Here is a 14,991-nt window from a genome sequence, read left to right as displayed (position 1 = left end):
CTGCACCCGCAATATCCCTACTAGGATCTACGAAAGCGGATTGTCAATCGCTCTTGCCTGTTTCGGCAACTCGCAATCCAAACTTTTCGATGGCCCACTAGAGCCACTTGGTTGCATGAATTCTTGTTTCTGCACACAGGTTCAGAATGTCTTTCCCACCCACCGCTCTTGGAAGTCCAAAGACAAGGACGCTGAACAGTTTAAAGAAGTGAACAGCATATTCCGTTCAAGCCAGTCAGGGAGTTGCGTGTTCATGTCGCTGCCGCCATGGACTGCATCGAGACACACAGAACGGTCTTCGGACAAGATGGGGGCAATCAAATTTAGGGCCAAAGGAGCACGCTAGATTTTGAGAGATATATACAGTTTCATCTCGAGGTGCCAGTATGAGAAATACTCTTTGATGGTCTAGTGGTCATGATTTCCGGTGCGTGCGCACACGTCTCGACTATGCTTAAGTCTAATACTAACATCCACACAGCTTGTCATTCTTTCAGATCTCAAGCGCGGGAGACCGGGGTTCGATGTAAGTATTGCTCGCACACTTTACCTTACATTGCACGCCCTAACATAGTGCAATAGTCCCCGTCAGAGAGACATTGATTCTTTTTCGTCTTCGGATGTGTTATTGCTTTTGCTCATCTGCTACCTGCTAGTCGGGAATGTATGCTACAAGATCTTTAACCCATTATTTTGCACTTACTCGAGTTTAGCGACTTGCAAGGCTGCATCGCATATAACTTTGACTACTACTTGTAAGACTTCATTCAGTTGAGCCTGTGGATAAAGGCCATTAATTGACGCATTTAAGCCATGCATTCGCTCGACGCTATGGAACCCTGTTCGAGGCATGCAAACTTGCCCCAGCCGACCACCACGCGGAGGTCACCTCTGGTTCACGCGATTTCAGACTTGCGAGCGATATACCGGTCCGAGGTACTTCCAGAAAAGAGCAATTATCACCGCCCCACGCGCGACCTTAATACCCAGACTCGATGTTCGCGCATGTCCTCGACGTGCACAATTAATATCCGCTTGGACAAAGCTCGTTCACTGCCCTTTATGCGGAATGCGGCTTTGTCTTGACGTGCTTTCATTAGTCAAGATTGCAGGGCTTCTTAGATTTGGTGCGCTGTGTTCTCTAGTCTTACCTTTGTTGTTGTAGAGACTTGCACCGCAAGCGGCCAAGTCCAGTTACCAACGAGGCCGCATGCGTCTGTTGAGAAGTAAGGGCTCGTTCGGAGAATTTTCAAGCCTCGTTCAGCGATCTTATAAGACAGCCTTATATAGCTACAGGGCTGTCTGACGCGGACTGAATTACCCTTAGATAGCGTAATATAATGCTGTAAGATGCTATAAGACTAACGCTAAGATAAGGGCGCCTCGTCGTCTACTAAGAGGTCTAAAGGTAGATGTTGTTGCTATTGTCGTTCGGTAAACCTCGGAATTTATTTAAAAGCGGGTCTAGCCGTACTCTACGGGTAGAGCCGCAATATTAAATTCGTTATATTTTAAGGATTTACGTATTCTTATACAACACTCCTACTATTAAACATCTACTACTACGACCTATATAAACATTAGCGCTATACTAGAACGATAGAAGATATTAAGCGCTCTCGTTTAGGCTACTAACTATTATTTTCCGCCGTAATTCTATTACGATTCGAGCTAGTTAATATAACCTCCTAATACTCTACCCCTAAGCCTTAGATTGACCCCTACCTACTCGGAGAGCCGGATTCTTAGCTATTTAAGGACGAGTTTCTCGATAATACGTAGTCGCTATACGCCTTTAACGACTCTTAACATACTAACGACTCTTAGGTCGGCTCTTAGCTACTAGCTAGTACTTAGAGCTAGAGCTAGAGCTAGCCTCTTATAGATAATAAGAAGATCGCATCTATCGCCGTAGATGCTATTATATTAGCTATTGCTTAGAGCTAGGCTTAGAGCTAGAAGTAGAGCTAGAGTTAGAGCTATAGTAAGGGTAAGCGTACTAAGGTAGTAAACTAGACGATCGTAATAGAGACATTCCTAGTAACCTACTAGACGCGGTAGATCGAGCTAAACAACTACACCGACTAGAACCTTAAGCCTAAGGGTAGACAATACCTTATTAGTACCCTCTCCGAGATAGCCGAGTAACTAGTAGTATAGTCGGCTATTTAGAGTAAGATAACGGCTATTAAGAGCGTATATTCGGCATACGTTGTCCTATAAGATGTCTCTAGATTCGGCGTTAAGAGCAATAGAACTATTACGGTATCTAATAGGGTCTAGGAAGATTACTTAAAGGCTAATAGCTATAAGTATACTATAAAGCTACGGCACCGGCTATGCCCTTAGGTTAAGTAGTATGCGGTAATCTTTAATAAGAAGATTGCTACTAGTAAGTACGCGCGAACGAAGAGAGACCGTAATTCGAGGATAGTAACCTACGACGACGACGAGCTAGTACTACCGACTACTCTAGCTACAATAATAATAGCGACTTTAGCTAAAGTAGACAAGTCTTAGGCTCTAGCGGACGACGACGACGATAACGACCCCTTCGATGTCGACGAGAATAGCCTCGTTCGTAAGAAGCGGAAGTCTAATAAGTAGCTACTAACTCCGGTACCTCCGCCCTTATTTAGAGCGTAACGAAGTACTAGTACGAAGGTGCTTAGTAACGCTCTTAAGGACGCGTTTGCTAGCCTCGTACCGGTCGACTAGCCTTATCGAGCAATAGATCTAATCGATAAGGAGCGACTACTAATAACTTAGCGTATATATCTTAACATTAGCTAGGGCTTCGATATTAACCCTACGTCGGCTAGGTACTTCTATAACAGCTCGCTATTTAGCTAGTTAACGTATATTATCGACATTAGCGACAATATAGAGCTAGACGTCGACGCGCTCTATAAAATAAGGGAGGGTTTAAGGGGCAATTAGCGCGGAGTAAACTAGTAGCGGCGTTCGTTCGTAGGTGTTTAACTATCCGCTATACGATTTTTTTCGGACTACGACGACTTTACTACGTCTTTAATAGATACATCTATACATTAGATATTAATATAGAAACATTCTACCGTATAGTTATTAAGCAATTAGGCTATAAAGTGTTTATAGTTTATCGATATATCTCTATTATCGACTACGCGGGTACTCCCGCGTTATTAAAAGGTCGTCGAGAGGACTAGAAATGTAGTAAATACGGCTAAGATTCTACTAGATTCGACGAATTTTAAAGCTAGATTAAAGTAGGGCTATACTAATAGTTTTAGTAAGGGTGTTGTTAGTTTTCGAAGATTTCTAGTACTCTTATTAGCTCTAGCTAAGCCGAGGTTTCCCCGCCCCGTAGCTAAAATCTATGTTACGCCCGTCGCGTACTAAAATCTATCGACTTCGCGGGGTTGTCCTTTACCGGAGCGAGCTCCGGGCGGCCGAACTTTATCTTTAATAATTATTAAAAAATCTTCTAATAATAATAATAACCTCCCCCTATATATTAAATACTATACGGCTACCGCTACGACATATTTATACGACGGCGATTGTTATATATATTAAGGGCTACGCGTAGATAAAGAAATTGTAATAAACGGTTGTATATTAGTAATGTTCTTAATAATTAGTAGATTTCTCCTAATGCTTAAATTTCGGACGACGAGAGCCCCCTTAGAGCGGCAATTCTTAGATCGAATAACTACGCCTTACTAATTCCTCCTTATATTACTCCTATATAGCCTTCGTAATAGTCTTACGCCGGTCGTCTATTAAGCCCTTATCCGCATTATTATCGATATTAGCTATCTAATTGTAGTACGGTGCTCCTACCCTTAGCGGTTGTCTCGTAGCTATACGACGCTCCTCGTCCGCGAACAGCTCGTCCGAGGGGTTATAAAGCCGGATAAAGTTTTAAAGTACTACTAAGGCTAAGAATAGGTCTACTTAGTAGTCTATGTCGAAGTAAGGGCTACCGGCTCTTCTTATAATCCCCTACCTTATCTTAAACATACTAAACGCTCGCTTAATAATGTTCCTTAACGACGAATAGCGGAGATTAAACAGCTCCTTTTTAGACGTCGGCCGCTAGTTACCTATAAGCTACTTCTTTAAGTAATAACGTATACCGCGATATAGCGTTAAGGTAAGTCCGGTGTTGTTGTATCTAGCGTCCGTAAGGTAGTACTTATTAGCCGGTAGTTCCTTACTAAACGAGTTACTCTATCGAGCCTTGTTTATTATACGCTAGTCGTTCGTAGAGCCCTCCTAGCCTATAAGGACATACGTAAATAGTATATTAAAGTCGACGACAGCGAGGACATTCTACGTTAAGGCACCCTTACGATTGCGCTATACTATAGCCTCTATTACTGGCATACGAGTAGTAATGTACGTACTATTAAGGGCTCTAACTACCGACCGGAATTCGGTGTATTTAGCTACCCTTAAACGCTCCGGTATAGGCTACTAGTAATCCGGCTCCTTTACGTATTCGTCGTATAGCTAAAGGATTACTTTAAGGACTATATAGAAGCTCTTACTAACGGTAGAAGTCGACCGTTTAAACATAAGGTAGACGCTATAATACGTAACGCTATAGCCGACGATATATAAGAAGTGTACTAAGCGCTCTACGGTAGTTAGATAACGGCTCGAATCTAGTCTACCGGCGTCGACGAGCTTCTATAGTAACGTATAGAATGTAGCCGTATTAATTCGATAGGTCTTAAATAAGTCTACCTCGTTATTTAATAGATAGCTCGTAATCTTCGTACTAGCGTACGTCTATTATTTATATATAGCCCTATTACTAGCGAAGTTAAGATAGTTATAGCTATAGTAGTTAATAACGTATATAGCCGCGGTAATAGCCGCTTCTAATACTACCTTGTTTGTTTGTTTGTTTGTTTGTTCCATTTACGTCCTTTTAGAGTCTAAGACTATGTAGGACGGCCTTGCGAACAAGGTAGTAGATCTATTTACAATTAAATTCTTTTGGTATTCTTTAACCTTAGGGGAAACCCCGTGCCTAAGGCAGGACCTGCAAGCAGAATCTGCTAAAGGACTTTAAAACAGCGCAAGACAAAGGAAATTAAACGAGTGTTGCAGCCTAGGGCTGCAGAATTTTCGCGCTAAGCTTTTTGCAGAATTTTTAGCAGATCCTTCCGCTTCGTACGCACGCTGCAAATTCGAAAAAAAAAAGGAGCGTAGAATGCAGTGCAAAAGTAGTGTAGAATGCAGTGCAAAAGCAGTGCAAAAGCAGCTGTCTAACTCGCTGCCCCCTCTTATCCTTAATATGCCTTTGTAGAACTGTATACCGCTTCTAAACGCATACAGCTACGCAGGTTAATCGCAGAGTTGTAGATTCTACCGAGTTCTAGCTCTTTAAAGTGCATATATGCTTCCTTTCGAGGGCAACGACGTCTCTACTAGAGAAGGGATATGCGATTTCGATTCGGATTTCGAGGAGGTGCGCGTATAGGACAGAGTAGACTGCCTCTTCTTCTTCTTCTTCTTCTTCTTCTTGTTCGTAGCGTAGAGAGCTATTCGTTCAAATCGTGCTATTATTCTGTAGCTTGTGTTTCGAGGCGGATTTCGAGAAGGATTTCGGGCGGATTTTAAGAGGTTTTCGAGGAGGTTTCTTCCAGACTGTCTTGGTTTCCCTTCTAAGGAAGGTACTTACGACGGCCACCGCGTAAAGGTGCAGTCTGTTCGGCCGTCTAATACTACCTTATCGATGCCGGTTAAACGAGCTATCTTATCTATTTCTCGTAGTATCTACTAGTACGACCGCCGGATATCTCTTACTCGCGTAAACGACTCGTACGAACGCTAGAAACGCCGAATCCGGTGTTAAACGGCTAGCTAATAAGAGCGCTAGAAACTCCTTTAACTTATTGTTCTCGTCGTTCTCGTCGAGGGGGAGGGGGGCGGCGGCACTACTACCGGTATAGAGTAAGAGTACGTCGGCCGGACTACTACTACCGGTAAGGGTAAGAAAGCGGGTATACGTAGTATTGTTGTTGTTAGAGGGTAGTAGTAGTAGTAGTAATAATATATATATAGCTAAGAGCCCTACTATAGATATATAATTAAGCGATTCTCGTTGTTCTCGTCGTTCTCGTCGTCGGCGGCTAAGGGGGGGGGGGGGGAGGGGCGGCGGCTCCGGTTAGGAGTTCTAGGGTACTAATAGTATTATTAGTATTAGAAGGTAGTAGTAGTAGTAGTAGTAACATAAGGTAATATATAGCCCTATAAGGGCCTATAATATAGCCGAATAGCTATAAATTACTACGAAATAGAGGTGTTAAGGTCTAGTTTACGCAACTGCCTTATATTAGCTCCGGATTGCCTAAAAGGGCAAGCCGAAGTAAATTAAACTCTATATAATATATAGCGGTAAGATAGCCTTATTTACGCTAGCCTTATATACTTATAACCGTTCGGTAACTACATTTAACTAACGCTATATTAATTAGCTGCAATTTGGCGTTCGGTAACCTTATATATATGAGGTTGAATAAGGCGTAAGGATTCTCCGAACGTGCCCTAAAGCGAACCTCCTTTGTAATACACATTTAGCTTAAGTACATGTCTCGCTCGCGTACATAGCCCATCCATTAATCATACCCTGCCAGTCCTACCTCCCACCGTCGAAGAATTTCTCGCTAGCAAGGACGTCATCTACGACGACGATCACAATGTATTAGCTTCGACCGTTGCGAGGATCGGACCGTACGTAATGAAATACAACGGGCGGACGTGTCTCTAAGAAGCCGATAGCCTGGCGTACCTCGCCGCCCATACTAATATTCCGGTGCCAAAGTGCTATGGCTCTGGTGTCGTGCCAAACAGCGCCCGCGGGAAGAAGTACCTAATTTTGGACTTCATCGAGGGCGACACGCTGGAGAAACTATGGGATAAGCTCTCCGTCGTCGACAAGGACACCATCGTACAGCAGCTCCGCGAATATGTCGCCGAATACCGCAGCCTTCCGCCTCCGGACTACCTCGGAGCCGTAGTTAAAGGTCCGCTCTAAGAACATTTCTTCTGTTATGCGACGCTTTTCTATCAAGGGCGAGGCTTCGAAGGGCCCTTTCGAGACGCACAACACTTTATCGATGCACTCGCGGATCGTCTCGCCGTTTCTAATCCTAAGGGACCATCCAAAATCGCGATTCTGACGACGCTGATGAAGGAAATATTTAAGGATTTCCGGACCGTCTTTACGCATACCGATCTGGCACCGAAGAACATTATAGTGCACAGGCGGGGCAGCAACGAGGATGGCAGCGGCATATTTAAAGTGACCATTATCGACTGGGAGGGTTCTGGCTGGTACCCTGAATGGTGGGAGTATTGCCACTCTCCTATCTGGGTAAATCCTATGCTCGGGGGTTGGGAGTTAGAGGTCCAGAAGATCATGCCGATGTATGCCAAGGAGTTCTTCTGTTGGGAAAGGATATACTACATGATCAACGACAGGTGAGCTGCATTTAGGGGCAAGGAGAGTTGTAAGGGCGGCGCTGCCGATCACGTCAATCGCGGCGCTTCCATACTGCTGCAGGGAAAGGTGTTGAGTCTTCACGCCATGATCAGAGAGATGGACCGCGATCCAAATGATGTGGCTCCCTACCCAGACATAATTTCGAAATCTTGACTCATTCTTGACTGTGTCTCAGCTTCTCGGCCCAATGTCTTGCTCCGCTGGCTTTCATGCAATGTCACCGTGCTTCGTATCTCTGTAGTCCTCTTTGTCCTCGTCTCAGACTGCGCGAAGCAATCTCCACGAAAAGTCTTGGTGCAGGATACGCACAGTGCATATAAAGATGCATCGTATGCCCTACAAACACCTCTTCAGCACGACATCCCGCCGCTTCGAAACCAAAGTTATAACCTCCGTACAGTCTTCCCCTCCACTGGATCGACCGCCGAAGCATATTGTGCGCCTTCCCGACGACGCTCCCGCACGGCGGAGACAGCACGTGCGTCCAGCCCAGATCGACGGGCGTATTGCGGCCTAGAGCGTGCTGCCGGCAGCGCATGCAGGAGCAAGGAACCCTTGAAGACCATTCTTTGTGCACCCGGACATGCCGGATTTTGACTCTGCGGACGGATGTGTACTTCAATATCGCTCCCGGAGCACTGCCACGGATGTAGTCCATGGTTTCACTCACGCCCGGGCAAATCCTGGAGGCTCCGTGGGCAAGTTCATCTTCCGCTCTACACAGACAATGCGTTCTACATCTCGTTTTTCAAAGCCCCGTAGTCAATACGTTTGCCGCCAACTTTGCTCGGCGCATCCTACCGGTGCAGCTATTCAGGACTGGATCGAGCAAGTCGCATGCGATGGCCTATACAGAGATTCCGTAGGATCCCGGGTTGGGGGGCTCCATCCTACGTCTCAGGGAGCAGCTGTACCAGCTACTGTAGAGCCGAGTGTCAAGCGAGGTTTCTCGACGTCCGCTAAAGGAAATCTGCGTTGTGACCGGCAGCATATCTCAAGCTATCGATCATCTGCCTTTTGAGAGCGGTACGAGCAAGTGGGACGACCTGCCGACTGAACGTGTTTGGCCTTTGAAGCTGTCCCTGCAAACAAATCTTACTGTGTCAATTTGCTGTACTCTTTCTGCTCACCATGTCAACAGTAGTGTTATCTTCGCTGTCCGTGAGTTCTGCAAAACGAAAAGCTTGCATCAGATGCTTCGCTCGATGCACGTCTCAAGAGATCCGAACGGTTGAGAGATTCCGTGTGTTGATATTTCAGGAAAAAGACATGGCTCAGGTCAGTTCCTGTACTGAGATACTGCGGCGCACGTCCGTTGTATGGATTCCTTCAACACGGCGCGAGGTTTGTTGCTGCAGAGAGCTTGATCCACTGGGGTGCCCGATGGGTGTTGACAAAAGGCGCAGCCGGCTCAATTCTAGTCCACATATGTCCAGTGCGCCGAGACTCAGGAATAGAAACAGTCCTTTCCACTAGTAACAGTTCTGGTCACCCGCCCGACCTCCTCCGCTACCACCTTTGGGGCTTGGACAGCCGGCTGCGAAGTCGATGGCCGATCCGGACAGCAGGGGCAGTGCTATTCGAACGTGTATCGGTTCATCGAAATCGGTGTTACTAGCGGCGATGGCGGGCCCCTGGTCTGGCACTGGCTCATATTGGACAACAACATAGCACCGTGGAGATTCTTTGGAGGCGACATCAACTGCAATCATGGACGCCGTCTCCCATGGGTAGTGGTAGCCGTAGCACCAGAAATCTTGCAGTGGTCCCGTTCCAATACTATGAGGTGGATCCGTATCAGGTGGATCCGGCCCAGTCCTACTCATTCCGTGCCTGGCCGGCGCAGACGGTACGAGACGAGGCCGAGTAAAAGCAGCCATCGAGAGGGAGGAGGCAATGTGGAAGAGCATCTTGATTTTTGATGACGACGAGTTAGACGACCTGTGGGGAGGAAGTGTCGATTGATCGCGTTCAGAACGTGACGATTCGAATCGATGGAGAAAGAGGAATGTCAAGATGTCTCCTTGCTCTATCTATACATAGACCTCTGTGCCCATTCGCCTCCCAGGAGCAGTCCAGGTCTTGAGCTTATGCAGAATGACGCGGGGTTGACCGTATCCCGCCATTCACATTGATCGAAGTTGGCCAGTAATCTTACCAATGCGCTCGGGAGCAGCATCTGTAACGGGCACCGAGCAGACTTGATTCGACGTGATGAATGGCATGCCATCGTGAGTACGTTCTATTTTGGCTCAGATCACCATGGAGTCTGACGGCAGCAACTCGGTGTTAGTATGAGACGTCGTCCCTGGCGACAGTGGAGGGACGGGTGAGACCCGAGGAGAGGAAGAGAAGGTGAACGATGGCTAAAGCAGCTGCGATAAGATAAAAGAAGACGCAAGCCGTCGAGCTCATCGCTGCATGTGTTGTGGGAAGCTGGAGAGGCTCGAGAAAGATGTGTAAGGCAACAATCGAAGGACAGGAGAGCTAAGGAAGCAGATGGTATGTAGAATTGCGAAGCTCAGTCTGAGCAATGCACAGCAGCAGATCCGACAAGCTTGAAATGATCGCAGATCCTCAGCCTGGAGGACGTGTGCACTGCTCGATCTCACGTTTCCATCGATGGGCAACTTCCTGTATGACCATTTGTTTCTGTCAATCGCTCGCGGCAGGGTCTCCTGAATGTGGTATGGCGTGTAGTGGTCGTTGATCCGAGCTGGGTCGCTCCGAGTGTTCAGTCTTGGAAAAGCAGACCGTGTCCGCAGCGGATGAAAGCCGAAGGTCGGGAATGACCTGCTGGTGGGTCATATGCGCAGGGCAGACTTGGCATTTGCGCAGCCGTACCGGCCAGCTATGGCACGAGCAGCTCCAACTTCCTGCGTCCGAGAAGATGCGGAACCGACGTCACTTTCCAGGATAGCATGACAGCCTCCATGAAGGTCAGGCGGCATGTGCCCAAGGAATGCAACTTCCGTGAACGGAAAGAGCTGGAATAAACGCGGCTTGGGAAGTGGGAGGAGAGACTTTTCTCGAATGACAGATTGACCGACCGACGTATGCGTTTAGATACATTCAGATGTAATTGCCCGCTCTCCATCGCCAAATGAAGTCCATCATCTCCTACGATACACCAGTCCTCCACATTGATTGACGTCTGCGCAAAAGCACTTGCAAGACGTGATCACCATTTCCATCGCCAGAATTCAATACCTGCCGAAGGATCGATCGAGATGACCTCCGTAACAGTGAGCGATTGCTCACTGCTTAGTTGTGAGGAGGAAGCGTCAGCTGAGGCGGGTTGGACTCCGAGCTGGCAACGATGAACTGGACGTAAACCTGGTTGTCGTGGCCGCCGTTTGCTGGTGGCTGGTCGCATGGCAGGGTACCAGACGAGTCAACTCTTGGGTGCAGCCAACCACCCGTGGCCGCGCCAGCGTTTTGCGCAGCCCACAAGGCATTTTGCGACAGATCCGCGAAGTCGGCGAAACCTCCCAGGACGCCGTTGCCATTTAGCTGACCTGGAATGACAGCGATGCTGAAGGCACCTGCAGAGATGGAAAACTTGTAGTCAGTGGCTGGTGGCGTTCGGCAAAGTACAGAGGCGAGAACTTACAAGCACCCGCAGTGCCGGCGCGCGCCCAGCTGGTACCGATGGAGATGTAGGCGTCTGGAGTTGCCAAGAAAGAGTTGATGAGAAGCTGGACGTCTTCCTGGGAGCATGACTTGAGGCCAAATTGGTCGTCCATGGGTGCGTATTGGCCACAATAGTTGGCTCCCTGGTTGCGGCCAGCGTTGTCAGGAGTGAGGTAGTGGACGGCCGACACAGCCGCGGCTTGCAGGAGGCCGGCGGCGAAGATGGTTTGGAAGTGCATCTTGAAGTGAGAGTTGGAAACCGTTGAGGGACTTGAGATGAGGGAAGCTGTATTTGCTTGGAAGTGATGATGAGGACAGAAGGTGGAAGGTCGGTCGCCTCTTATATCTCTCGCATCAGCGAAACGACCGGTTCGACACTGTCCTAAGAATAGGTCGTAGCCCTAATCGTTGGTGATGGACCGGAAAGACATGGGGGTCAGTTCATGGAAAGCAAGACAAGCGGCGCTCATCCCTACCAGGCACATGGACTCAATTCGCGAAGGATCCCCGTCGAAGCCAGCGGATGACAGGGCTCTGCAGATGGGATTGAGCGATGGAATGGCCGTCTCAAGATTTCCAACGCCACGAATTTTGTATCAGGCATGTATGGTCATCCTTGATATCGTTGAGAGCGCTATGTCTGTTCCTATCAGGCACATGAAGTTGGTGTACAGTCGAGACCAGCGGGTGACATGAACCCAGAGCTGGGATGGAACGATGAAGCGATCATACTAATGCATTGACCCTTGAACTGTTGAGGAGCAATGCCGTTGCCAGATCGTACGAGATCATTTCAGCTCATGGTGAATGGGAAATACTAACGAGCGGTGCCCAAAGAACTACTAACCGGTGCCCTGCAATATCGACAGCCATCTTATCTGCGGGATACGATGCATAACCTCCGGAATACAGAATACTGCTTACCTACACAAGTCGCATAGGGGAGCGATCCGAGGGGCCCCCCTCGCGGCCTGGAGTAGGGGTTTAGGAGGAGGAACGACGACTATCCCCTAACAGCGGAGGGGTGTCGGTCGCGGACACTTCGTCGTTCGTCCAGTCGCAAAACTATGTTGTTGTCGTTAGCAAAGCCGCGACCGAGGGACGAGGGAGCAAGGCTGCGCAGTTCTAGGCTTGCAAGGTAAAAGACAATGTACTGCGGGGTGAATTACATCCGATATTGCAGGGCACCGGTCAGTAGTTTTGTAGGCACCGCTCGTTAGTATTTCCCATGGTGAATACGAGATCTCCCTCCCGGGCAAGGGACTATAACTTCGAAGTAAGTTCTCAGTTTGCTGCAGACTTCTGGCAGTCGGCGAATGCTCCGGCCCTTCTGGGTGTCCGATCGACCGTGCGGTCCTTGCACAGTGACAGGTCCGTCCGTCGGTGGTTGCATCACCAGTCAGCACTGGTACCTGGCGAAGTAGGATTAGCTCAATGAGACGGGAAATTGCTTTCACTCTTGAGGCAGGGGAAGGCCTTGCTGGATGCCGATCATGCCGGTCGCTCTGGATCGAGCGTGAAGGAAGCTGCCATGGCTGGAATTTACCGTCTCGCTTAGAGTGGTATCGGACACTTGTGTAAAGACGGAGGACCTGCAGAGAGACCCGTGAGGTCTGGAATCTGGGCAGATCTCTCTGGGCGGTACTTCGCATTCGATGATTCGGCAGATGCTGTCGATCCGGTACAGGGATCAAGCCCACCTCAGCTGCTCAGCCCAGAGTAGGTCGCCTGCGGGAAGTCAAATCAAGGAACTGTAGCTCTCTGTTCGAAAGAATACGATGGTATGATGGTCATGATACTATTCCTGTACTCATGGCATGCACTGTAATTCTCTGTACGTCTCGAATGGTCATCATCGCTCTGTATGGCGGGAGAGCGCTTGTTGCGGTGGAAACTTTGTGACCCGTGGGAACCTCTGAGTTGCGGGCCGACGTCAAGGGTAGGTGTGCATCGTCCTCGATGCCAATGCTTCTCATGGTGACTAGCGACGATGTCGAGAATCGAGGCGAACGGGCCTTTCGAGGGCCACAGCCTGATGTTGAAAGCCACTCGGACCCAGAATTGACCAAAGCTCGACATTGCCTGAAGATGCCGACAACGTGGCTAGTCCAGGTCTGTTCACACCCTGACCCTGTATCTTGACGGTCCGACGATCAGCATTGTGCAAGGAGGCTATTAAACCGTCCCGAAATTTGTAGCGCCTCTATCAGTTGGCCAGATTCTTCGCTTCTGGGTATCGAATAAGGCATAGCGCTACCAAGAATCGATGCTCCAATGTTTCACCAAGGTATTTCGAGGCAACGAGCAAGGATCGTAGACTTTGCCGAAGAACACAGCCTCGATCTCGAAGACCAATCCCGATTAACGCCAGTGAATGGACTCTCAGCACTCCAATCAACATGAATATTTGGATCTGTACGAGACTTGGCAGTGGTTGGCTCGGTTGAACGTCGCAGGAGGTCCGCACGGTTCCGCGGTGCTCATATCCACGCCTGGCCCGATATCATAACCAGAGTGAAGAAGTCTGCCGCGGTTCGGGACTGGGGATGGGACTATTCAGAAACCAGGATATCCCCTTGTCCAACTCCGGGCTCGCCCGCTGACCAGAAAGAGCTAGCTGCGCCATTCCTTGTCATCGTAGTATTGTTTGTCTGTTCCATTTATAGCGTACATTGTCTTGATTCCAGCCAAGGACAGGAAGATGTGTAAGAGGAAACTTGGATTTTGTAGAACTTGTTGGGCGCAGTAGCCGCTGCTTTCCCCTCACGTCCGCTGGAGGCTGTTTTTTTCTCCAAAACAACTCCCTGAGTGCACACAGGATATACCTTGTGCTGCCTTGTGCAGGTTCTGGTCTCGGAACGAGAATGAAGTCATAACCCACTCAAGCTCACTCGGCTTCGTTGCGACTGCGGTCAAAGCTTCCCTTTCATTGCCACGTTTTATACCCTGCTTTTCATCTCCCTCGACTAGGATTTCAGAAGCTGCTGACCAGAGAGAGAGCTCCGACGGACAAGAAAGCAGTTGCGGTAGTCTCGGTGGAGAAGATGAATCTTTGTGGAACCGCAATAGCAGGGCGACAGTAACAGGTCGCCGAGTGGTCAGACATACGGCCAAGGAGAACGAAGCTCGCCGAACTGCAGACGACGGCGGCGAAGCCGAGCACCCACTGAGGAGTGGTGGCAGTGATGGAGATTTCAACGTTCGGTCGATGATGGTTCCAGTAATGCCACATAGATATTCGTCTAGCACACGAAGTTCGCCCATGGCAGTCTATGCACGACTTCTCGAACCGGATAATGTGGTACCGAAATCGCAGAAAGCGATGCCGTGCGATGAGGTGAGGATAAGCGCGGTGAACGAATGGGAGGGCAAAATTCAGACCGCCCATCTTGCAAGGCGGCATGCGCCAGTTGCAGAGATGAATGGCGATATGGCGATGAGAAGACCGATGAATCAAGCCCATGGTCCATACTGAACCGGTGCCCGATTACTCTGCCGTGTTCATTCGTCTGAATCCATGTCAAGAGCGCTCTTGGCTTGGTATAAGCATCGATAGTCAGGAAGTGAACGGCTGGAGTCTACTTGTGGCGGAGAGAAGTATGTGACCACTCCAGCCTGGCTTTGCGTTCTTGATACGACGCCGAGATGTGGACAGGATTGACTCTCGAACTCATGGGCTGACCACTGAGTCGCGAAGCTCCAATAGAACGTGGTCCGCGGTAGAGGGCGCACGCTACTGAGGCACATTATGCTCCATTCCACAGAAGTCCGCGAATTGTCATCGCCGATCAACGGTGCCACAGATGAGAGTACCATGGAGGAGTCGGAAGTCGATCGACCATGCTGGCTCTCGCCTT

The 14,991-nt window shown here is 48.8% G+C and overlaps 2 protein-coding genes across 2 annotated transcripts; one reads left to right on the top strand and one right to left on the bottom strand.

The window, feature by feature from the left end:
* Positions 1-6,766: 6,766 nt before the first annotated feature.
* MYCGRDRAFT_42027 (uncharacterized protein) lies at positions 6,767-7,483 on the top strand (the record flags this gene model as incomplete). Its single annotated transcript, XM_003852667.1, is given in 2 exon segments — positions 6,767-7,022; positions 7,035-7,483. Coding segments are annotated over 2 exon segments (705 nt in total), but the record flags the coding sequence as incomplete, so codon positions are not given.
* A 3,046-nt stretch (positions 7,484-10,529) lies between these two features.
* On the bottom strand, positions 10,530-11,430 carry MYCGRDRAFT_104404 (uncharacterized protein; the record flags this gene model as incomplete). Its single annotated transcript, XM_003852050.1, has 2 exons — positions 10,530-11,046; positions 11,115-11,430. 2 exons carry the CDS (start codon positions 11,371-11,373, stop codon positions 10,766-10,768), a joined length of 540 nt encoding a protein of 179 aa, XP_003852098.1.
* Positions 11,431-14,991: the final 3,561 nt, after the last annotated feature.

Source organism: Zymoseptoria tritici, chromosome 5, assembly GCF_000219625.1.
Source record: "Zymoseptoria tritici IPO323 chromosome 5, whole genome shotgun sequence".
NCBI classification, from domain to species: domain Eukaryota; kingdom Fungi; phylum Ascomycota; class Dothideomycetes; order Mycosphaerellales; family Mycosphaerellaceae; genus Zymoseptoria; species Zymoseptoria tritici.
Note: the sequence above shows the minus strand (reverse complement) of the source record. Positions and strands in the feature narration are given on the sequence as shown.